Genomic DNA, 22,764 nt, shown 5'->3' with positions numbered 1-22,764 from the left:
TAACTAATATTAGCCAACAATCCAAACATTAGCAACCATGACATAAGTGCATATATATACATTCAATTTACCTAACTTTAGTCAATTTTGCATGTGCATCATTTACTAACTCTAAACCTATTTCCAAGACAACTATACATCAATTTATAATACCAAAACATACCTATTTACTCATTACAAGTTTGTGCGTATATGTATACATCAATTGAGCCATTTCCAAACACTCATACTAAACATATCACTTTACATATACTTTATAGTTCTATTAGTCGAAGATATTGAATTAAATATTATAGCCTTTCCACTCCTCTAATAAACATCAATCATGTTTCATTTTCATATGCAAAACCAAATCAAATAACTCTATTTGCAATCATCAAACTTAACCTTCAAAAATTTGTACCATTCCTAACTTGATCTGTACCTAAAGTCTCACTCATTCAAGCATAATATGTATGCATACTCTTTCATTTCCAAACTGAATCAAAGTTAACCAATATACAATCAAATATAAATTCATCATTTTACCTCATTTAAAGCCAAATTATAAACTAACCATAAATGCAAATCTAACCATGTAACAAGCATACTTGATGAGAAATTACAAGGCATTCATGACATATGCTAACAAATCATATAACCAAATTACCATTCATGCAAGTTATGAAACATACTTACCATAATAAGCTTAAACCATAATCAAATATAATCGGACTCAAGCATAATGATCAAGCCATTTTTGCATGGCATATATATATACAATTTCAAACTCAAACACAATAAGACTAGCTTATACATGTATACACTTTCAAATCCAACCAAAACAAATGCTAAACTATACATGCCATAAGTTCATAGTTCAAGCTTTTAAAATACAAAAATAGTGTTCGATAGTGTGACGGATTTCCTTGACGATCCCTGAGCTCGTAACTAGCTTCCAAAATCTATAAAACACCGAATGAACACACAAAGTAAGCTTAGAAAGCATAGTAAGTCATAAGCAAATATATCATCATATGAACATTAGCATTATAATATCATTTGGCCAAATATGAATAATCACATGTACATATAAATCACCTTTTATAACATGAATAAATTATATCATTAGTTCAAGTACTAAACTTACCTTATTTTCATGAACATTTCACTTCGCTCGTACCTGAACCATTTAGCTCGATTTCATATTCGATCTTAACTTAACATTGCCCATTGAACCATTCGAAATTAATAAACTTAGATAGCTCGAAAAGATTGTTCAATGCCAACGTCCCAGACATGGTCTTACATGAAATCAAATATCGATGACACTGTCTCAGACAGGGTCTTACACGAAATCATATACGATGCTAATGTCCCAGACATGGCCTTACACGTAAATCTAAAATTGATGCCAACGTCCCAGACGTGGTCTTACACGAAATCACATATCGGAATCCTATGTCATGACATATGTATCCTAACTATTCCTAAGGTTCGTACAGGGCTTTCGGACGTCGTAATTCGATCGATTCAAGGTCGTAGTTACTTCTCCCATACTTATATCAATTCAGAATACACATATAAAGTTACTAAAATACAATTCGGCGTAATTAAATACATTTTCATACAAATTTAACAACAATTATTAACTTATGAACTTACCTCAGACGAAGACGAACGGACCGGGACGACTATTCAACAACTTTAGTTTTCTCCCGATCCAAATCTGATTTCCTCTTTTCTTGATCTAAATTAATATAAATTAAACTTATTTAATCACATATGTACTAAAAAAAACATAAAAGGGCAATTTGCACTTTAGCCGCTAACATTTCACATTTTTCACAAATTAGTCATCATTTTACAAAACACAAAATATTCAAAATTTCACCACACCCAAGCTTGGCCGAATTTCACTAAGGTCCCTAGCAGCCCATTTCTTTAATTTATTTCACATTTTGACCCTTAAATTTATGGAATTCACAATTTAATCCTAAATAGGCATTTTTACTAAAAATCACTTAATTAAACTTGACAATCTAACAACATATATTTATTTTTCATCATCAAACACAAAAATCATCAAGCTATCAACAATGACAAATCTCAAATTCATCATCCATTCAGAAAATTAAAGTATGGGATAGCTAAAACACGAAGCAACGATCTCAAAAACGTAAAAATTATAAAAAAAACCGAGCAAAAACGAACCTTGAATCAAGCTTGGACCAAGGCCAAATGTAGCTAGCTTATTTTCTTTCTTTTTCCTTTGAAGTTTTGGCAAAGATGATGAACATAATGCATGGTTTTTATTTTATGTTTTATTATATTAACATATTTAACTAATTTACAAAGCTAACCTTAAGGATTTTAATGATAAAACCTTATAATATAAGCCCATTACCGTCCATGCATAATTTCAATGGTTAAAATACCACATAAGGACTCCACATTAAAACAACACATCAATTTTGCACATAATCAATTAAACCATAGCTTTTATATTTTTCGCGATTAAATCCTTTTTTTATAAAATCGAGCACACAAACGATAAAATTTTCACACGAAACTTTCACACATATTAATTCACATACTGTAAACACCAAAAATAATTTTGAAATATTTTTTTGACTCGAATTCGTGGTCTCGAAATATGTAACACCCCGACCCACGTCCGTCGCCGGATTAGAGTTACAAGGCATTACTAAGCAAAGCACACATTCGAAAACACATTTTACCCAATTTAAACAAAATGATCATGAACAAGCCATTTTTAAACCAAACCGATCACAAACATGGAAATTAAACCATTTTCGCATGGCTAATTATATATTATGATCCAAAACTAATCAAAAACATAATCAAGCCTATACATGCCATAAGATCGAGATCAACTTTAATAAAATACCAAAAGAAGTCGATAGTGTGATAGACTATTCTGATGATCCCCGAGCTCGTAACGCGACTCCAAAATCTATAAAACAGAGGTAAACAAAAACACACACAGTAAGCTATTAAAGCTTAGTAAATCTAAAGCTTAACAAATTATATAAAGAAAAAAAAACAATTAAATAAGTTATTGGTATATCTATTGAATTTGCAAAAATCACATATATATTGTCTTTTGAATATTTGCTATTCATAATCCCCTTATTTATAATCAAACATATGAATTCACAAAATACAAATCACTAAACTCATATATAAATATAAACAATATGTATACCACCAATTTATATATATATATATGCATTCGTCAAAAGTCCTACTTACGAATGCATTACATATTATTTGCATATAATCATATGCATACGAAATTTTCATAACTTAAAACTCAATGTATATACATTTCAATTATGAATAACCGAATGCTTATGTATTTGCACCTAACAAATTATCATAACCAAATGAGTATACATATACATCAAATAAATATGTTCAGATATAATCACATTTACCAAAATACATATATATATATATATATATATAGCACAGTACAAATATATTCCTTAAAACATATACCAAATGCATATATAAATTTACTATAATGCATATAACCATATATATATAATTTCATATGTAACAAGTGTAATAAACCGTGTATGTATATAAATATATATAAACTCTCCAAATATATAATAACAAGTATTTATCGCTCATCAAACTTATTAATCAAATATATATACTTGATCTTCAAATATATATAATATTTACATATCACGTACATATTCAATATATTGAAACCAGTAATATAATCACCGAATTTAGCCTCGCTAGGTTGTAAAACTCGATTTAATACACCGCTTTTAGCACCGCTAGACTTATAGTCCGAATAATTTCACTGGCATTAAGCCTGCTAGACAATGAGTCTGAATTATATCACCGGCATCTAGCCTGCTAGACAATAAGTCTGAATTACATTCGATCACTTTGTATTAGCCGTTCAAACTAACAACCTCATATATTCATTCCCATTCAAGAACTTTCGCATGAATAATTTCACATAATCGAAACTTTCTTAAACATATATAAGTTCCATACCTAAATTCATTTCAAGAACATATATGCATATACTTGCTTCATCGCATTTCATAATATCTTACACATATATCCTACCTAAATTGGATTAAGCACCTATTCATGTATGTAAACATATCCAATCAAATATAGCATATTCATATATTTTCAACTCACACATAAACATACCTATTCAATACTACATATATACTCATGAATTACATGTCTTAAATTAATTCCAAAGATTTATACATGTATATATATATATATATATATGTATATTCGAACCTTACATAATAACAAGTTATAAATACCTTTGAATCTAAACCAAGAATTTATACATATTCAATATTCATACTTTAACTAAATTCAAAACTTATATATATAGATTAGAGTGTTTTAAACATACGAATACATATACATATATACTTACTTATTCGAATATAATTCATACTTTTATACATTTTATATTTTTATTTCAAACCATAAATTTATACAAGATTAAACTTGTATTTTGAACATTATAATTATATAAATTATTCATAACTTAAAATTTATTCAGTTAACATACTTTTATTTTATCTCAATACCAAATACAATTAGTATACATGTATAAATATTAACTTAACAACTCTTAATTGCTAATAGACTTACCTCGGATGTCGACGGACTGTATAATCGACTATTCGACTACTTTCGACTTCCCCTGATCTAATTCCGTTTTCTTCCGTTCTTGATCTAAATAAATTCAAATTTAACTAACTTAAACACACATTCATTCAATTTAATCCAAAAAAAAAACACATAAATGGGAAAATTACCATTTTACCCCGACATTTACATTTTTGTAATTTAGTCCCTATTGCATAAAACACAAAATACACAAAATTTGCATATACCATATCTAGGCGAATCTTCCTATAGTCCATCTAAGTCCACACATTTTATTTATTTCACATTTTAGTCTCTAAAATATTATTTTTGCAATTTAGCCCTAATTACTCAATTTTACCAAAATTCCAATACAAAACATATTAATCTAAAACATATCTTTCATTATTCATTATCAAACATCACAAAACACAATTATTCATCAATGGCATAGCTCAAAATATTCATCAAAATAAAAAATTTGAGCATGGGTCGGGTAGTATTCGAAGCAACGATCTCAAAAACATAAAAATCATCAAAAATCGAACAAAATCCATACCTTAATCAAAACTTGAAAGTGCCGAATGAAACAAAGCTTTAAACCCTTTTATTTTCTTTCAAATTCGGCCAAAAGATGAAAAACATAGCTTTTAATTTGTTATATTAAACATATATTAACCTTATTATTAATTTACTATATTAACCTTTACTAATATATATATAAAACATATATAATAAGGTTACATTAGTCCTTTGCCACCCACTAACTTACATAGTGGGCTAATTGCATCATAAAATCTCTAAATTATAAAGACAACAACAATTAGGCACTTTCATATTTAACCATTAAATTTTTATTTTACGCGATTTAATCCTTTTATTTAATCGGACACTCAAACGGCAAAATTAAAGCACGAAATTTTCACGCTAGTAAATTCACACATAATAAACACAGAAAATAATATTAAAATATTTTTCTAATTCGGATTTGTGGTCCCGAAACCACTGTTCCGATTAGGGTAAAAAAATGGGCTGTTACAAAATCACTGTCCGACTAGGGTCTAAACCGGGCTGTTACACTTACACAACAATACCCAGTTTGAACTTTTTCAAAGTTCTTAAAACTCACAAAATCACCACTAAAATCTCTTGACATTTTGTGTGAATTGCCTCTAGTCATCATTTATAAACCTTGTATCCATAATTGGCATTGTCTGTGGAAAATTGAACAAGAAGGTATAGCTTTTCCTAACAGAAGTAAACGCAACATTCAAAACCTAGAAAACCCAGAGAATATTTAGCAAGAGCACCATATAGTTGCTCTTCCAATGCCATCCAAAGTGACCAATCAACATGAACTATTGAGCCAAATTTATTAGGTTAGGCCTCCCTACAATTTTTATGGTTAAAAATGCAAATTTGACTATAATAATTTGTATTATCCTTACCCTCAATATCCCATGCATTAATATCACATACATTTGCACCTACAAACTCAAACTACTTACGAAAATTATCTATTGTTATCACCCAACCTTCAAAGGCTTGCTTTCAAAATTTCATACCAAAAAATCGAGTGATGCCACCAGACTCTATACCAACCTTCAAGCAATACTTAAAACTAGGAACCCAAAATGGATTTTTTTTTCTAATTCAACTCCAAGAATAAAAATAGGTCTATCCCTAACATGAAGAATATTAGCCTTAGACAATTCGCCCCAAACAATGACAAAGCTAAAGGAGGAACTTTAGTTCACACACCAAGGGAACCTCAAATTGAGGGGGCAAAAACTTTTACAACCCCTTCAGCTATACAAGAACAAAACTGACAGGGCTCACCAAAACACCCTACAGTCAAGAAGATAAGAATGGACCATTTGTACTAGATTTGATAATTATACTCCTCTCAATGTCTCATGGGCTTACATTTTAAGCAATATGGAAAATGAGGAAATCATTGGGCCCTGCCACCTTCAAAATAGTCAAACATTTAAAAGAGACAATCTTTGTTGAAATGCCAAATTCATGGGGATTTTAGACACGTAAAAGAAGACTACCTCTATTTGAAAAATACAATCAAAATGGCTATAAGACAAGGAAATCTTAGGTAGTATGCTAAACAACAGACCTAGAAACAAGAAAAAATGAAACTAAGACCTCACAACAAGATTGTAGAGCCAAAACAATAAGAAAGAGGGCTCATGAGAGAAATAATAAGCAATATCACTAGCATATCTAAAGAAATTATAGTCCATTCAATATTTACCCTCGAAGACTAGAAAGCAAAAGCTTGTGATTTAGGTTTACCACGATAAATATAATATCATGCTCATCTGCATTTTTGTTGCTATCCAATGAACAAAGCCTTTATATTTCTCGAGAAAGCTTTGTAGGATTATTGAATGACAAAGATACACAAAAGCTAAAAAGAACCTTGTTGATAGTCACTTCGCTAGCCAACCTACTAAAGTCCTCGTCAATATGGTAACATAAGGTACTTGATCAGCAATCAAAAAATATATTGACTTCTACTTGACGTTAACCCCTATTCTTGCAGCTTTGCCTCTTTAGGCATCCTAAAAAACTAAACTAACCTCTTAAGGCCCTCGATTCTATAAGACCTTGATGCCCAAGTCTAATGCCAATGATAGAGGCTATGCCCCATTGACGGCAGAAACTAATGCCAAAAAAGTTCGCTGCTAGGATAGAAGCCACAAACGTAGGGGTAAATGGAACCCCACCTCAAACATGTACATGTTAGATAAAACGCCTTTTTATTCTTCACCATTTCACTCATTTTGTAAGTACCTTCTAGCATAAAAAATTCATAACAATAATAGGTCAACTGGATTTCCCTCAGCATAAACATTTTCCTTATCTCCATTTTCGTTGTGTACTCTCAAAAGTTACCCTCTATCCTACTATCAAACTCTCTAAAAGTGCTACTTGCCTATTTCTTTTTATCTTTCTCTTACCTTTGTCCCCTTCCTCTACCTCTACTGACCATAATCTCAACCAAAGTTTACAAAGAACTTTAAAACTACAAAAAAAAAAAAAAAACCAATCACAAAGAACCTTGTAAACTCTGAATGATATAGTAACATTAGAGAAATGTAAAATAGCAAATTCAAGCAATCTAGAGAAAAAAAACTAGAATAATAAAATAAAAGGATGAAGAAAACTTTCCCAAATCTAAACTTCTTCATTCTAGCATGAATCTTTCATGTGTAAGGCAATTGCTAGTGAATTTAGTAACACTTCCTCATGGTTTTCACTAGAATGAAACATCATGGATAAGCTTCAAAATACATGAAAACTAATAGCCAATTGGCGCAGGATGCGTGGCAAAACCCATCATTAATATGTGATTTCACCACAATGAGATGTCAACATGCATCTTTCTCATTAATGAAAAGTTGAACAAACCTAAGATTTAAAAGTACGATTACATCACGTGAATTTCAACATGCTTATATTATTTACATTGATTTGACTTGTGCTTATTTTGTTTACATATTTATATGCAAATCAAGATCATGCAAAGTATGCTTCATGAGATATATTGTCCATTGCATGATTGAGTACACCACTTTATCCTCACTAAAAAGTAGTTGTGTATAGTTGTTAGAAAGCTAAGTTTTAATACTTAGAAGTCAAGTCTCGAATTCCAGTGGCGTTCTTTGGCTACTGACTTGCAAGGTCTCGAGACATAAACCCCTAGTCTTGAGTCTTGATTCCTAAATTGCCTTGTAAACACTAAAAACACTTGAAAATACTTCAAGTACAACAAAATAACATTTGATCAAGTAAGAAGCACATTTAGGACATGTTAAGTTGGGTATTTGCAAGTCTTTTAAAATGTTTGGTTACTAAATGACTTAAGAAATAAACAATTAAAGCCTATCTTAAATATTAATATATCAAAAACTTGAGACATCAAAGTAAATATACCACACAACAATGTCACCATTTCCATGCTAAAGAAACCAATACAAAGTACTAAAAAACTATGACTAATTTTGGTTCAAACTTTTTTTTATTTTTATCATTTCTCCTTACCTATCGTTCCAAGTGTAGAAGAATTCTCCAATTAATTCAAGAGGCTTATGATTTTACTCCTTTTAACTCTTTTTTTTTAAAACAAATGAGTACTACTTCAAGTGGTTTCAAATTAGAACCCCACTCAAAGTAGCAAATTGAATCCAACTAAAGCTACATATGCAATGTGACATGCAACTAAACATACATGACCAAAAATCAGCAAAAAAAAGTCTTCCAACTATATAATATAATATAATATAACCCACAAGGTATAACATTGAAGGGAATGGTTTGGAATTAATTTTCTTTCATTTAATACCGGCATTCGAGGCAATTTCCACTAACAACATGCATCAACATTGTTTGGTAGATTCCGACGGCTAGAGCACATGGTGACTAATAGAAAAAGACCAACAAATCTTCTGTAAATATCATACAAGTCATATTAATGTTGACTAAAATGGCCATATGATATATGGTTGCTTGTTGGTGCATAAAGTCACCAAATCATAAGATAAAATAATAGCACATGGTTTTACTAAATCATATGCTAAAATAACTTTTTTGACGAAATGGTTTTTTTTTCTCTTTTCGCATCCAAGGGTATGACTTTTTTCTCATTAATCAAATTAGATTAAGTTTTAGTTAAATTAAAATAAAATTTTAATAATTTTATATCAATCCAAATTCAATCTTTCAAATCTGGGTAATGCTTATTTTGTTAATTTTCGTTCATATATTATGACTGAAAATTGAAATATATTCAAACTTTAAACTGAAATAAATTTAGATAGGGCTTGCATATAATCTATGAAAACCTTCAATGATATTTATGTATTGATGAGACTCAAACCTTGAACATTTAGATCTCGAAGTCTTAACTTTACTAACAAATCAATGCATTGTTAGCCTAGGTCTTTCGTATATTTGATTAAATTCAAATCAAATGAAACTTAGGCTATTTTTTGTGTGTGTGAAAATATAAACAAACAATTACTATGAAAACGAAATCAATTTGTTAAGTCAGACTTTTAAAATTAGCTATGAGCTTCCCGGGAGCTTTGTCGAAAACATGAACATCTTCATTCTTGTCTGATGCCATTTTAGTTAAGAAATCTTTCATGCTTTAACCTCCATTGTTTAATACGCTCTAAAACTTACGGAGATAGAATTTGATATTGGCAATTGCCCATCTTGAATGCTTTTCAACTCTACTTGTATTTGCATCAGCATACCACACGCTCATCTTCACAGCAAACTTGCACGAAACAACTGCATAAACTTCCCAGCATATAAAAACATTGCTAGATTTTAGTCTAATCAATTAAAAAACATGCAAATATGTAGCAACATTAAAAAAATGCAAATATTGCTAATTACATAGCAAAATGGCACGAAGATTGAGAAAAGAGTGACTGGTAAAATAGTTTAAAATACTTCTAATTTAATAGACATGGTTAAAATAAAACTATAATTATTGTAATTAAATATATATGTATATTTATTATATAAAAAAACTATTATTCTTGTTAAACTAAGTTTGAGCATTGAAAATTGACTATAAACTAATTAATGAATATATAAATTTACAATGCAGCTTCAATTCCTAGCAAACTTATAATCCCATCTTACCCAAACACTTTCATCGAATAATCATGATATATAAATATAAACCTTACCATGACATATGTATATATAAAATATACATATACAATGGTGTTTGTATTTACATTATAATATAAGATATGGTTTCATTTCATTGTCAACATCCTTAACCAAGCAATTCTTGCTTCTTAAACACGTCGGTCTAATTGGTTGTCTTCTATCCTATCATAACCCTAAAAATTATAATAAACTGGTGGTGATTAATCCATGTCGCTCCACCATCCAACACAACATTAAATATATAGCTAGCAAATTACCCTCTATCACTTTTTAACATTATGGTTCAATTAATTATGAATTGACTTACATACTTTTGATTCAAGTCTTCTCTCTCTCTCTCTTTTCTTTTTCCTTTTAAGTTTGTTTTGGTAAATTTATCACCAATCTTAATTTTCCAATTTAGTTAATTTTATAATTGCTGCAACTTAAAATAAAGTAAAAACAGGATAAATTTTAAAATTATACATTAATTTTAATTTAATATGTAATTATATACATGAACTGTGGTTCGATGTATACTTGAAATTTTAATTTTATTTAATCATATACATTAAAAGAAATAGGTACATCAATTTATTTTTATATTAGATAAATATAATTATTTATGTATGCAGATATAAATATAAAATGATGTTATATCAATAATTGTGTTAATAATTTACAATAATTGAATCAAATCAAATCAAATCAAAAATTGCATAAAATCAAAGTTCATGTATATAATTTCACATTAACCATAGTTCATGTACAGTTTTAGGATTTATCCCAAAGAAAAAACTATGTATACATATTGAAATTCTAACTAATTTTATAATCACGTATTTTATTTTTGATACTTTTCATATCCGTTTTATAGTTTATATTTGAGGCTTGTAATTATCTCTCTCAATAATATATCTTATCATTATACCAACTAACTTCTATAAACAAATTTGCAACTGTCAGATTACACTATGCACCTAGTTTTGTTTGTGGAAAAACATGTGTTGTCGGAAAGTGATGGAGAAGTGTCGAAAAAGGAACTGTACAATTTCTTTTGTTTTGTTTATTTATTTTTTTACTTAGAAGTGGAATAGAGAGAAAATTCCTCCTAGTGTTCCTAAAATCATGGGTTCATATTATTATTGTAATAATTTTCAGAATAAATGCATGAATGATGCAAATGAATCTCCTTTTCCAACAAACATAAACTTCAAACTCTATCACAAGATAAAATTTTATATGTTTGGAATTTTATTAAAATTCATCTTAAAAAGTCGACAAGAGTTCTTTAAATATGTCCTGTCAGATCATTAAGAATGAAGTTTATCTGAATTTATTAATCATTTTAAGCCTTGTGATTCATAAGTATCTTAGAGAATATGACTCTCTTTTCGAAGATATATACAATGCTAAAAAAGTTGCATTATGCGTAATTTGATAACTATAATCCTAATATATAACTTTTACACTTTAACATTAGTTTCTAATTAGTCCATCATCAATTAGAAATTAGTTACTTGAGTATTTACACATATTTAGTTTATCGTTATTTGATAATTGAAGGCCTATTAACCCTAACCATACTAAATCACTTTTAATTTGGACTAAATAGCGAATAACAATATGTAATTATTCTTATTATATAAGTGATGTTCATATTATCCAATAATCTCCCACTTAGATCACATATATATTCTTATTACCTTATAACCTTATGAACTCAAAACTTTACTATCTTAATCAAAATGTATTTTAAACAATCTTCTCCATCAATTATGTTAACATAGAACCCAATGCGACTTTCTACATAGAACGTAGCTAAATCCGCCCTGATTATGTAAATTAACCCAACCAAATGACATAGATCAAGCATGAATGTGTGTAGAATGAAAATTATATTATGCAATATGATCTAAATATATATATTTTCCAATTAGTCTTCCTTAAACCATAGTGAGATCAAATCATATCAAAACTAGCGAGAATAAACCAAACTAAACTTTATTTCTGCTGACAATAATCTTAAAATGTTCGTAAATTGAAATAACAAAAAATGTGTTTATAACATAAGATCATTTGAAATGACAAACTTCTACTAAAACTTAATATCTTCAAATGACATGAGACTCATGTGAGTAGTGTGCTCATGAAAACCTTAGGTGGTTGTCCTTAGTAAGTAGGTTTGCAATCATGGAGCCTATATCAATATGCTCTATAAGTATCCGACCATTTTGAACTCTTTTTTTAACAACTAGGAATTTAATATCTATAAGCTTCGACTTTGATGTGTTCATATTGTTATCGAAATAAGGACTGCAAATTTATGGTTAAAACATAACTTAAGTGGTCTTTTGTTTCATTCACAATTCCCAATGTAGTGGCAAAATTTTGCATTCATATTCCAACAAAATTGTAGTTTGTATAGTCAAAGATCTCTAACTTATCAAATCTCCTATATGGGAACGTGTATTATTTTGGCTTATACTTATGAATCATTTGAATTCCTTCCAATAATCCATAATCTCAACAATGTATATAATATTCAAATGCATACAAACCTATATTAGACACCCTATTGTTGAAGTATAAGAAATTTTTTTGCATTTCTTTAATTTTAACACCATTTTTGAGACATTGACTAAGACTGAATTTGCCTCACTTAGTATCACCTGATTTACAATCATGCATGTTAAATCTCTTTAATACATTTTTTATGTAAGCTCATGTGATAACCCAATAATATCTCAAGAATGATTTCGATGTAAAAGCGAACAATTGTTACGTGTTTACTATCAAAATTGAACATGATCAATATTAGCATAGCTTAAGTTATATGTATTAAACCTTAAAAGGGGTTATAAGCCACATAATTTTTTATTTGAGGTATACGTTATACTTTAAACTTCGGTTAATAACCCTTAATTAAATAATTTATATATAATATTAATAAACAAAAATGATTGAAGTCTTTAAAAGGTTTACATCCTTCAAAAACAATTAATTTCCACAACATTATCCATACAGTACAATCGTTCTCATCGTAAACCCTGCCATTTCACCACCGCATCGGCACAGTCACCTCCGGTCCCCACAGTTCCTCCACTTGTCAAATACTCAGACTCTTTCCAGCTAGACCCCACTTCCCTGCCAAGCGGCATAACCCTAACCGGTACACCAATCACAGTCCGACACCTGTCATTAGAATGGACTTCAACTTCACCGCAACGTTGACAACTCCATGAGTCCTCGTCCCGTCAGCCTCCCTCAGCCGGTAACTCAGTTGCCTAACGGATCCCACGGGCGGCAACCCTATATCGGCGGCCGGAATCTGGCACCAACCCAGTTGAGCCTTGCCGGAAATGAGCCGTTTGGTGAATAACTGGAGATATATACACGAGTATCGATTAGCAAAGAAGGTATGATGAATGGGAACAAGGAACTTATCACCCCAAGTAGGGTTAACACCACCTTGGTCATCGACCCTCGTTTGAAACCCACGGCAGCTCTTTAAATCGGCAGCTTCTAACGGCGGAGGGAAGGTGGTGATGGTAATGAAAGGCCTGAGACGGTGTGTGAAGAGAAAAGAAGAAGTGTTCTTCAGCCCTTGAGCTGATACCACTGTCATCTCTAATGTGAACTGTTGTTGATTGTTATCCAACATATTCGAATCCAATACAAAGGAAAGAACAAGGCAAAGATGCAGATATAGGGTTTGAATTTATAGCAGATATCATATGGAATATAAAGAGTGAAAATATGCAGGAAATTTAGGGGTTGAAGAAGAAGAGAAGGTATTATTAAGTTAAGAGTGCAACTTCGTGGTAGAATAATGGATGCTGAGAAATTTAAACGATGAGTAAGGTTAAAGCAACTGGTGAGTACTTGATTGGACTAAATAGTAGGTATATTATTAAAACAAATCAAATAATTCCAAATTGTAACATTTAGGGATAATGATTTATTTGGCCTTCTAATTTTATAAAAAATCATTTTAGTCCTCTATTTAATTTTCTAGTCTTTTAATCCTTGAATTTGTGTTTTTTTTTTAAATAACCCCAAAATGAATGAAAAAAGTTTTGTTAACTTTGTTGACGTTGCGTACATGTGAATTGCCACATGTATGTCAAGTTAGGAATTAATTAAATTTTAAAATTTTAATAAAAATTTTAAAAATTATATATATATTTTTAAAAATTTTAAATTTTTTTAAAAAATAATTAATTGCCAACGCCGCGTACACATGAACTGCCATAGGATTTCACGTCAGCAAAGTTAACAAACGTTAACTTTTCTTTCTATTTTTGGGTGATTTGACAAACAACGCATGCTTAGGGGCTAGAAGACGTGAATGCTAAAATGACTTTTATTTATAAAGTTAGAAGGCCAAATAAGTCAGTATGCCTAACATTAACCGTATAAAAAGAATCTAGAAAATTATTATTATTAATTACAGTTGAATTCCAAAAAATATAAAAATATCAACTTAATTTCATTTTAATTTAATTTAATGTAAATAGTTTTAGCAGTAGAATGATGAGCTTGATTTCTTTTAATAATAGAAAATCAAATGGATCTGATCCAAGGACCTCCTAAGTGAAATAATAGTTTAAATTTGTTAGATTTGGTTATGTAAGTCAACTAGAAGTCTGGAGTGAAATTACTTTAAATTGATAATAATTAAAGGAAGGGAGGAAAAAGACCGAGTCAATTATATTTTATATAGTGATGGAGAATCATGGCAAATGGCAACTACCTCTCATTCATGGGAAGCTCACTAGTAGCTTCCACTTTCCACATGACATAATAATTTGCTTTGCTGTTATGTTTTGGATTTAGGGTTCCTCTTTTATTTGGTGGTCCTTTATTAATAATTTTTACAATTTATATATAGATGTTAATATAATGATAAAGCAGTCGATTGAGTCCTAGTTCAGCTGGTATTGATATTATTATCTATGCAAGAGGATATGGATTCGAACACGTTGAAGTATTGAGGAGGGACTATAGGTAGTCCTAGGTATTTATATTAAAAAAATATTTAAAAAGTAGGCTAAATGCTCAAATTGGGGTCCAATCTTTTAGGGGTTGCTCACATAAGGATTAAGCTTTTCAAAATGATTATATGACGGTCTAACTAGACCTGTTCATGGGTCGAGCTACTCGTCTAGGCTTGAAGGCCTATCTAAAATTTGGGAGGATTAGAGCGAAAATATTAGGCTCGAAAAATGGATTTAGGAAAATAAATTAGGCTCGTTTAAAATATGGGTCGGGCTCGAACTTAAACATTCAAGGGTCGAGCTCAGCCCGATCGAGCCTATTTTTAAGTTTATAATATTTTATATTTCTTTATTTTTATATATTATGTAATTTATAACACATAAAAAATATATATTAAATATATAATACTACACTAATGTAAACATTAAAATAATACTACAAAAACTATATAAAAATTTCAATAAATAAAAAATATTAAATTGAAATAATATAAAAACTTTTTAAGAATAATATGGGCGGGCTTAAAATGGGTTTGAGTTAGTCTTTTGCATTTATCGGCGAGCTTGTGCAAAATTTTAGGCTCATTTTTCGGGTCGGACTTGGGCAAACATAAAATATTTTAATATCATACTTAGGTCCGATCCATGAATACCTCTAGGCCTAACCTTTATAAAACTGCTCAAATAAAGGCCAAACATTTCAAAATTGTCAAATAAGGGCCTAACATTTTGAAAGTACTCAGATAGGGGCCAAACCTTTTCAAAAGTGACTTAACGAATGTCGTATATTAAGTTTTAAATTTTGTATTGATTGCTTTCTTTTCTTTTCAAACAATATCTAATTCTGGTTGTACGTATTTTATTCCAAATATATCAACATTTACTTAATTTTTTTCTACAAATTAGGTGAAGTTCATGAAAAGTCTTTATTTGAACATTTTAAAAGATTTAACACTTATGTGAACAACCTCTAAAAGTTAAACCCTACTTTAAGGATTTACTCAAAAATAATAATATTAGAAGCTGAAAACTTACTATTAAAGGAATGATTCACCAACAATTTTTTCTTATTTTTCATACATTATTTCTAGGTTTTTGCTTTTGAAAATAGTAAAATTCTTTTATTATTTAACAAAATAAGAGCCATGGTTCATCTTTAATTAAATTTTATTCATTTAGAAAACCTAATCATAATAAATGTGTTTAATCAAATTTGACACTTTTAAAATTATAAAAAATATTTTTAATTCAGATGTCTAAAATTATCTATAATTTCTCAACTCTTAAATGAGATAATAAATATATTTTATCGCGCTCGAACTTACATCCTCCCATGTAGATAACAATATCGATACTAAGTACTCTTTCTAAAATTTATATTAATGTTTATTTTCCTAGTTATTGTAATGTCTAGAATTTGCACAACCCAAAAAAAAATAACTAGGTCCGAACTCCGAGGTGACCATAAGGGAAATTAAAGACATTTCCATTACATCCCATAAATAGATAACAGCGTCTGATTCCAACTTTCTGTCACGTCAATATCCTTATTTGAATAGGATTCATCGATCATATTAAACAGATTAAAAAAATTACGTATAGAAGAGAATAAAATTTATTATGTTGTCATACCACTTGTTATCAAGATGTCATATATAAACCTTATATGTTGGCTTGATGGTCAAGATATTTACCGCTTCAAACGTAGTCTAGTTTGAGTTGTGCTAATCGCATTACTGTTAAGACTTTACCTTCTTCTTATAATTCACTAAAAAATAGACGTTATGTAAAAAGTTTCTATAACCGATCTATCAAGTAATTATTTTTAAAGTTAATTAAAATTTATTCAAAAATATATATGAATTAACAATCTCAATTGGTACTAGCATTTATTTTCGATAATTAATCATAAAAATTTCTATATCAATTGAAATGAGCTGTCTATTGAGTCTTAAACTCATCATTTCGTGATTCCATATATAAAGAAAAATTAATTTAATTAATCATGAGATATGATATAATGGTCACGCATCTCATCTTTTAATCATGTAGTTAAGAATTTGATTTTCGCTCATAAAAATAAAACACATTTTACGACCAATCATTTATTTTTTAATTACCACTACCAAAAGATGAATATCTTAATTTCCAAAAAAAATAACTTAATATAATTTAATGTATGAATTTATTAATTATTGGAACATTTTATGATCTTTTAGCATATCCATGCAGATAAGAATGCATGGATTTTTCTAGGCGATAAGGAGTAAACGTGGCTACACCAAAGTGCTTCCATCACGTCTACGTGTCTATAAAATAAAATAATATTAAAAATTATTTAAATAATTTAATTTCTAAGATTAACCAGAAATATTACCCACCGAATCCAAAAGAAAAATCATCTCAAAGGACGTCAAGATTCGGCGGATCACTAGTTTTTAGCATTTAAGTCTTCCTACATTTTCCTCCTTTGCGTCGGTCATCACAGTTACGTTTCCTACTTCATTTTCCACAAAATTTCCGAATAAAATTATGTAATAAATATATTTATATTTTTATAGATTTATCGAAATATAAAAATAATAAATATTTTAAAATAATATTTTTTATTTTGTAAAAGAAAAGGGATAATTTTTAATTAAGTTAAAATAGGTGACACCAACCCAATTAATACTTTAATATATAATATAAATAGATAATATACATCCATTATGAACCAAAGATTTAATTGCTTTAGGCACCCTTAAATTATGACCTTCATTTTAAATTGGTTCTTAAAACTTTAAAATATTTTAATTACATCTTTAAATTATCGATGTTATATAAATAAGATCCTTCTATTGCTAAAATTGTTAATTTAACCATTAGATGACACGTCCTTATGTAACATAATTTAAAATGAAGATTATAATATAAAATGTATAGTGTACAATTAAATTTATTAACTAAAATTTATCAAATATACACCAATATAAAATTTAAAAAATCCTAAGTATTGCACGAACTTTCTCTTCTGATTTTGCAGGTAGACTACATTAAATGAACTGTGAGGTTGATGATGTAACTTTTTATAAATAGGTCAGGAATTTCTGCTTAATTTCCAATGGGAATCATAAAAAGGATCAAATTGCATGTGATTTTCTTCCTTTTCTTCTTAAAATGAGAGAATGACGGCAATTGAATTCCTTTCTTTTCCTCTTTTTTGTCCTATAATTAATTATACAATGGGACATGCATGCATCTAAGAAAGTTAATTGAGTTATTTATTGCATTTTTTTAATCCTTAAATAAAAAGATAATGCATTTCAGTATATTCGAATTCATGTCATCTAGTATGGTGGAGCATAGTGGAAACTCAAGGGGTCATGACCCCCCTAAAATGGTAAAAATTTAGATCTTCTATAATTTATAAAATTTTAAATTAGTAATAGTAAAATTGTATTTTGGCCTCCTAAAAATGATAAAAATTTGATTTAACCTTTTAAAAATTATAAAGATATAAGCTATTAAGATGATGAAATTACATTTTTTACTATCATAAAAATAAACAATTTAATTCCGCCCCCCAAAAAATTTCAGGCTCCACCACTACCTGCATTGACAATAACATCAATACTAGTCGAATTAAAATTCAATCGGCAACTCAAAAGAGTATTTTATACTTACCTTAACGTGATAAATTTAAAGTAAGTTTCCTTATATAAATGCATAATGAGTTGGGAAATTGTTTAGTTGGATCACCCAAGGAGCCAAGTAAAGTCCAGGGGAAGACACGCTTTCCACATGAAATTGGATTTTATTTATGGACCATGTCAACCTTTACTATATTCTTCAAATTTTCTTTTTGTTAGACAAAAATTCATCCTATTTTATCAGATTTGGGATGTGATATGGTTCCGAAGAATGAACTGGGCAGTTCCAATAAGATTCTATTCTTGAACAAAAATTCATTTTTTGATTTATTTCATCTATTCCATGACCAGAATAGGAGGGGATACTGAGGCCCCTGCTAGCCCCATCTAGATTTACCTCTGATCATGATGTTAGTTTTTGGAATAAATATCCAATACCACTAAACTAACCGTTAGAGTTTATATTAAAATACAAATATTAAAGTTATTTGATAATTTTGATTCAACGTGTAATCAGGGATGAAGTAAGAAAATTGTTTAAGGCAGCGAAATTAAATTGTAATTTTGCCGATAGTAAAATATAATTTCACTATTTTAATAGCCTATATCTTTATAATTTTTAAAGAATTAAATTGTTTTTTATCATTTTAAAGGGTCAAAAATATAATTTTATTTTTACTAATTTAAATTTTTAAAAATTTTAAAAAGCCTAAATAAAAAAATCATTTTAAGGAGGTCGAGGCCGTACTAAGCTCCCTAACTATGCCCTGTTCTACACATAAACTATATTTAAGATTAATTACTTCATACTTTTTTTATTTTTAACCAAAAAAAATCATTAAAAGTAATAGATATTATTTGCTAGTGCAACTAGTTGCAACTTTGCAGTTGGAGGAAATGCTGATTGTTTATTTTGTTGGCATATTTAATCTTTACTTTAACTATTTTTATGCATATTTTTTAAGCATTTTTTATTGAAAATTTTTGTGATCTTGATTAAACTCTTAGGAAAACAATTGGAAATTGAACCTAGATAATTGTATAGAGTAAGACTACAACACGGTGAGTGAGTTGAGCTTAAATTATAACTTATATTGTTGAATTATAGCGAGTTATTATCTGGGAAAAGCACCATAGATGTAGAAAAATATTCCAAACTACATAACCAATTCGTGTCTCACAATACAACTTATCACTAACTTTTATTGTATCAACTTTTATCCTAAAGACATCAGGATTGAAAAGGAATTTAGGGTCTGTTTGATTGACGGAATTGATTTTCCGGAAAATTATTTCTAACTTTTCCAGCATTTGATTGGCGGAAAGCATTTTCCATTTGGAAAATGAACTCCAAAACAAGGGAAAATGGGTTACATTTTAGGGAAAATGTCTTACCCTTTCAATTTCCGTAAGACATTTTCCGTGCTCTCCTCTCTATCGCCTCCTTCATTCCTTCCTTCATTTCGGTAGAAAACCGCTTACATTTATCGATTTTCCAAGAATTTTTTTAATTATTCAATACTTGTTTTTTAACACAATTACAAATAATTTATTTGATATTAGTTTTTTCAATTTATAACGATTAATATTGTAGCTTAATAATTGAGTATTATTATAAATAAATCATTGCAATATATGTAAAAACAATTTAAAATATAAAATTTATTAATATATATTAATATATGTAAAACAAATTTTCTGAAAAATAGTTTTAGGAAATCATCGTGAAAATATTTTACATGATTCAATCAAACACCGTAAAATATTTTCCAAGAAATCATTTTACGAAAAGTAAAACATTTTCCGAAATCATTTTACGGAAAACATTTTACCGACAATCAAATGCACCCTAGTTATTTTCATGTTTGTTATAATGTTGAAATATGCTATAAGTCCTTGTATGATTTACAAATTTGAAATTTAGTCACTCTACTATTCATATTTCAAAATTCAGTCCAATCTATTAATATTGTTCATTTTTTAGTTAAATTTGTTGGTGTGACATTTTAAATAAAAAATACTCACTAAGTAGTAATGTAACTAAAAAATGGCGTTATAATGAACCTAATTTTAATAAAAATAATTTTAACAGTTTTAACAATTGGACTTAATTTTAAAATCTAAAAAGTAGAGGGACTACATTTTAGAAATAAAAGTATAGTGAATAAATTTCAAATTTTCAATTAATACAAAAGCTATAGCATATTTCAATCTTGTTATAAATATTTGCTTGTATACATAATCATAAATGTAAAATGATGTGGGGCAAATGTAAGGTGCAAGCAAGGGACTTAGTAAAATTATAAGATTATAAACTTGTATGATGATAAATTTATCTTTGGGCCTTTGAAAATTTATCTATATTTAATATATTAACTCACTTTTTTACACTTTAATCTTAATAATAATAATAATAACCTTAATTATTATTAGTTGAGAAAATCTATTCTTTTACACTAAAATAATCTGACTTAATTAATAACCCACTAAATATTATGACAATACTAATACAAAAATAATTTTATATTCTGTGATTCGTAATAAAGTTAGGTTTCTATTTTAGAGTCAGATTATATTTTATTATTTTTATTAAAAAATGAGTAAATTAATCATTATACATTAGATAAAAGGGTAAATTGATCAGTCTATTAAAAATTCCATTTCATTTCTATTGTTTTAAATTGATTATTATACACTGATTGGGTCTTAGCTTAATTGGCATGGATATTGTTACTAATGCAGGAGGACGTGGATTTGACTGCACTGAAGCGTATTATCCTTTTATTTATGGGTTAGAGGGGGGACATCGGTAGTTTTAAGCGTTATCTCAAAAAAAAAGCACATGTGTAATAGTCAAAATATTATGTCAACCGTCCCGATTTTTAATAATATAAATAGATAAAATTTAAAAAGAAAAATTAACTTACTTTTCAATTTGTAGACTAATTTTTTTAAAATTCTCAAAATTAACTATAAAAAGGAGTTAGCAGAACTCATTATCAGGCGGTGCGGCGCACGCTGAATTAATAATAAAATAATATTAAAAAATGTCTTCTTCTAGAAAAAGGTTCAGCAAAAACCAAACTAAAATAATCCAATAAATTCATGCCCCCACTCTGCTTTCTTTTTGGTAGACTTCATAATTTTTTGTAATTCTATTGACTTCATAATTTTTGGAGAATTTGTGGGTAAACTAATTTTTCACAAATAAATTTGTGTTAATTTATAAGTTTTGAGAAATTATATTTGAATCGAGTTTGAATTTTGAAATTAATATTATTTAAAAGATTTTACTTAATACCACTCGACAAAAAAAACTACATAGTACCACACATTGTTTAATCAATAATGATGTTTATAAAATTAGAATCCAAGAGGAGGAGGAGGAGGAGGAGGAGGAGGAGGAGGAGGAGGAGGAGGAGGAGGAGGAGGAGGAGGACTATCTGAGACTAAATTTTTTAAACATCATTGATGCGGTGGATTTCATTATAGTTTCTGATCATATTTTTGACATAATGTTTAGAATTATCCATAACTCCTCCCTAACCCATAAATAGAAAGATAATGCTTCAACGCACTCGAACTCACATCCTTCTATATTAACAATAATATTTATACCAATTAAATTAAAACTCAATCAGCTTATATTATTATTTCATGTTAATAATGATATTTCTTTAAAAAGTATATTTACGACATCAAACTCGAGCTTAAAGGTTACACATGGCTTTTAAAAATCAATTAAAAAAAGGTTTACATTTAAAGCAATGATTGGTATATATTATAGAGAGGAATAG

General features: G+C 28.8%; 1 protein-coding gene and 1 long non-coding RNA gene across 2 annotated transcripts; both read right to left on the bottom strand.

Annotated features, from left to right (window-relative positions):
• Positions 1-725: 725 nt before the first annotated feature.
• On the bottom strand, positions 726-5,270 carry LOC128034851 (uncharacterized). The gene is made up of 5 exons (XR_008190920.1): positions 5,210-5,270; positions 4,654-4,737; positions 2,891-2,956; positions 1,645-1,729; positions 726-944 (listed from the first exon to the last, which is right to left on the bottom strand). It is a non-coding gene; the product is annotated as an uncharacterized LOC128034851 (long non-coding RNA).
• Positions 5,271-13,250: 7,980 nt separating this feature from the next.
• On the bottom strand, positions 13,251-14,203 carry LOC105789140 (uncharacterized). The gene has a single exon (XM_012616386.2). The coding sequence runs from the start codon at positions 13,997-13,999 to the stop codon at positions 13,517-13,519; it is 483 nt and encodes a 160-aa protein (XP_012471840.1). The 5' UTR covers positions 14,000-14,203; the 3' UTR covers positions 13,251-13,516.
• Positions 14,204-22,764: the final 8,561 nt, after the last annotated feature.

Source organism: Gossypium raimondii, chromosome 2 (genome assembly GCF_025698545.1).
Source record: "Gossypium raimondii isolate GPD5lz chromosome 2, ASM2569854v1, whole genome shotgun sequence".
Lineage (NCBI taxonomy): Eukaryota > Viridiplantae > Streptophyta > Magnoliopsida > Malvales > Malvaceae > Gossypium > Gossypium raimondii.
The sequence above is the reverse complement of the archived record's forward strand: the minus strand, read 5'-3'. Positions and strand labels throughout refer to the sequence as shown.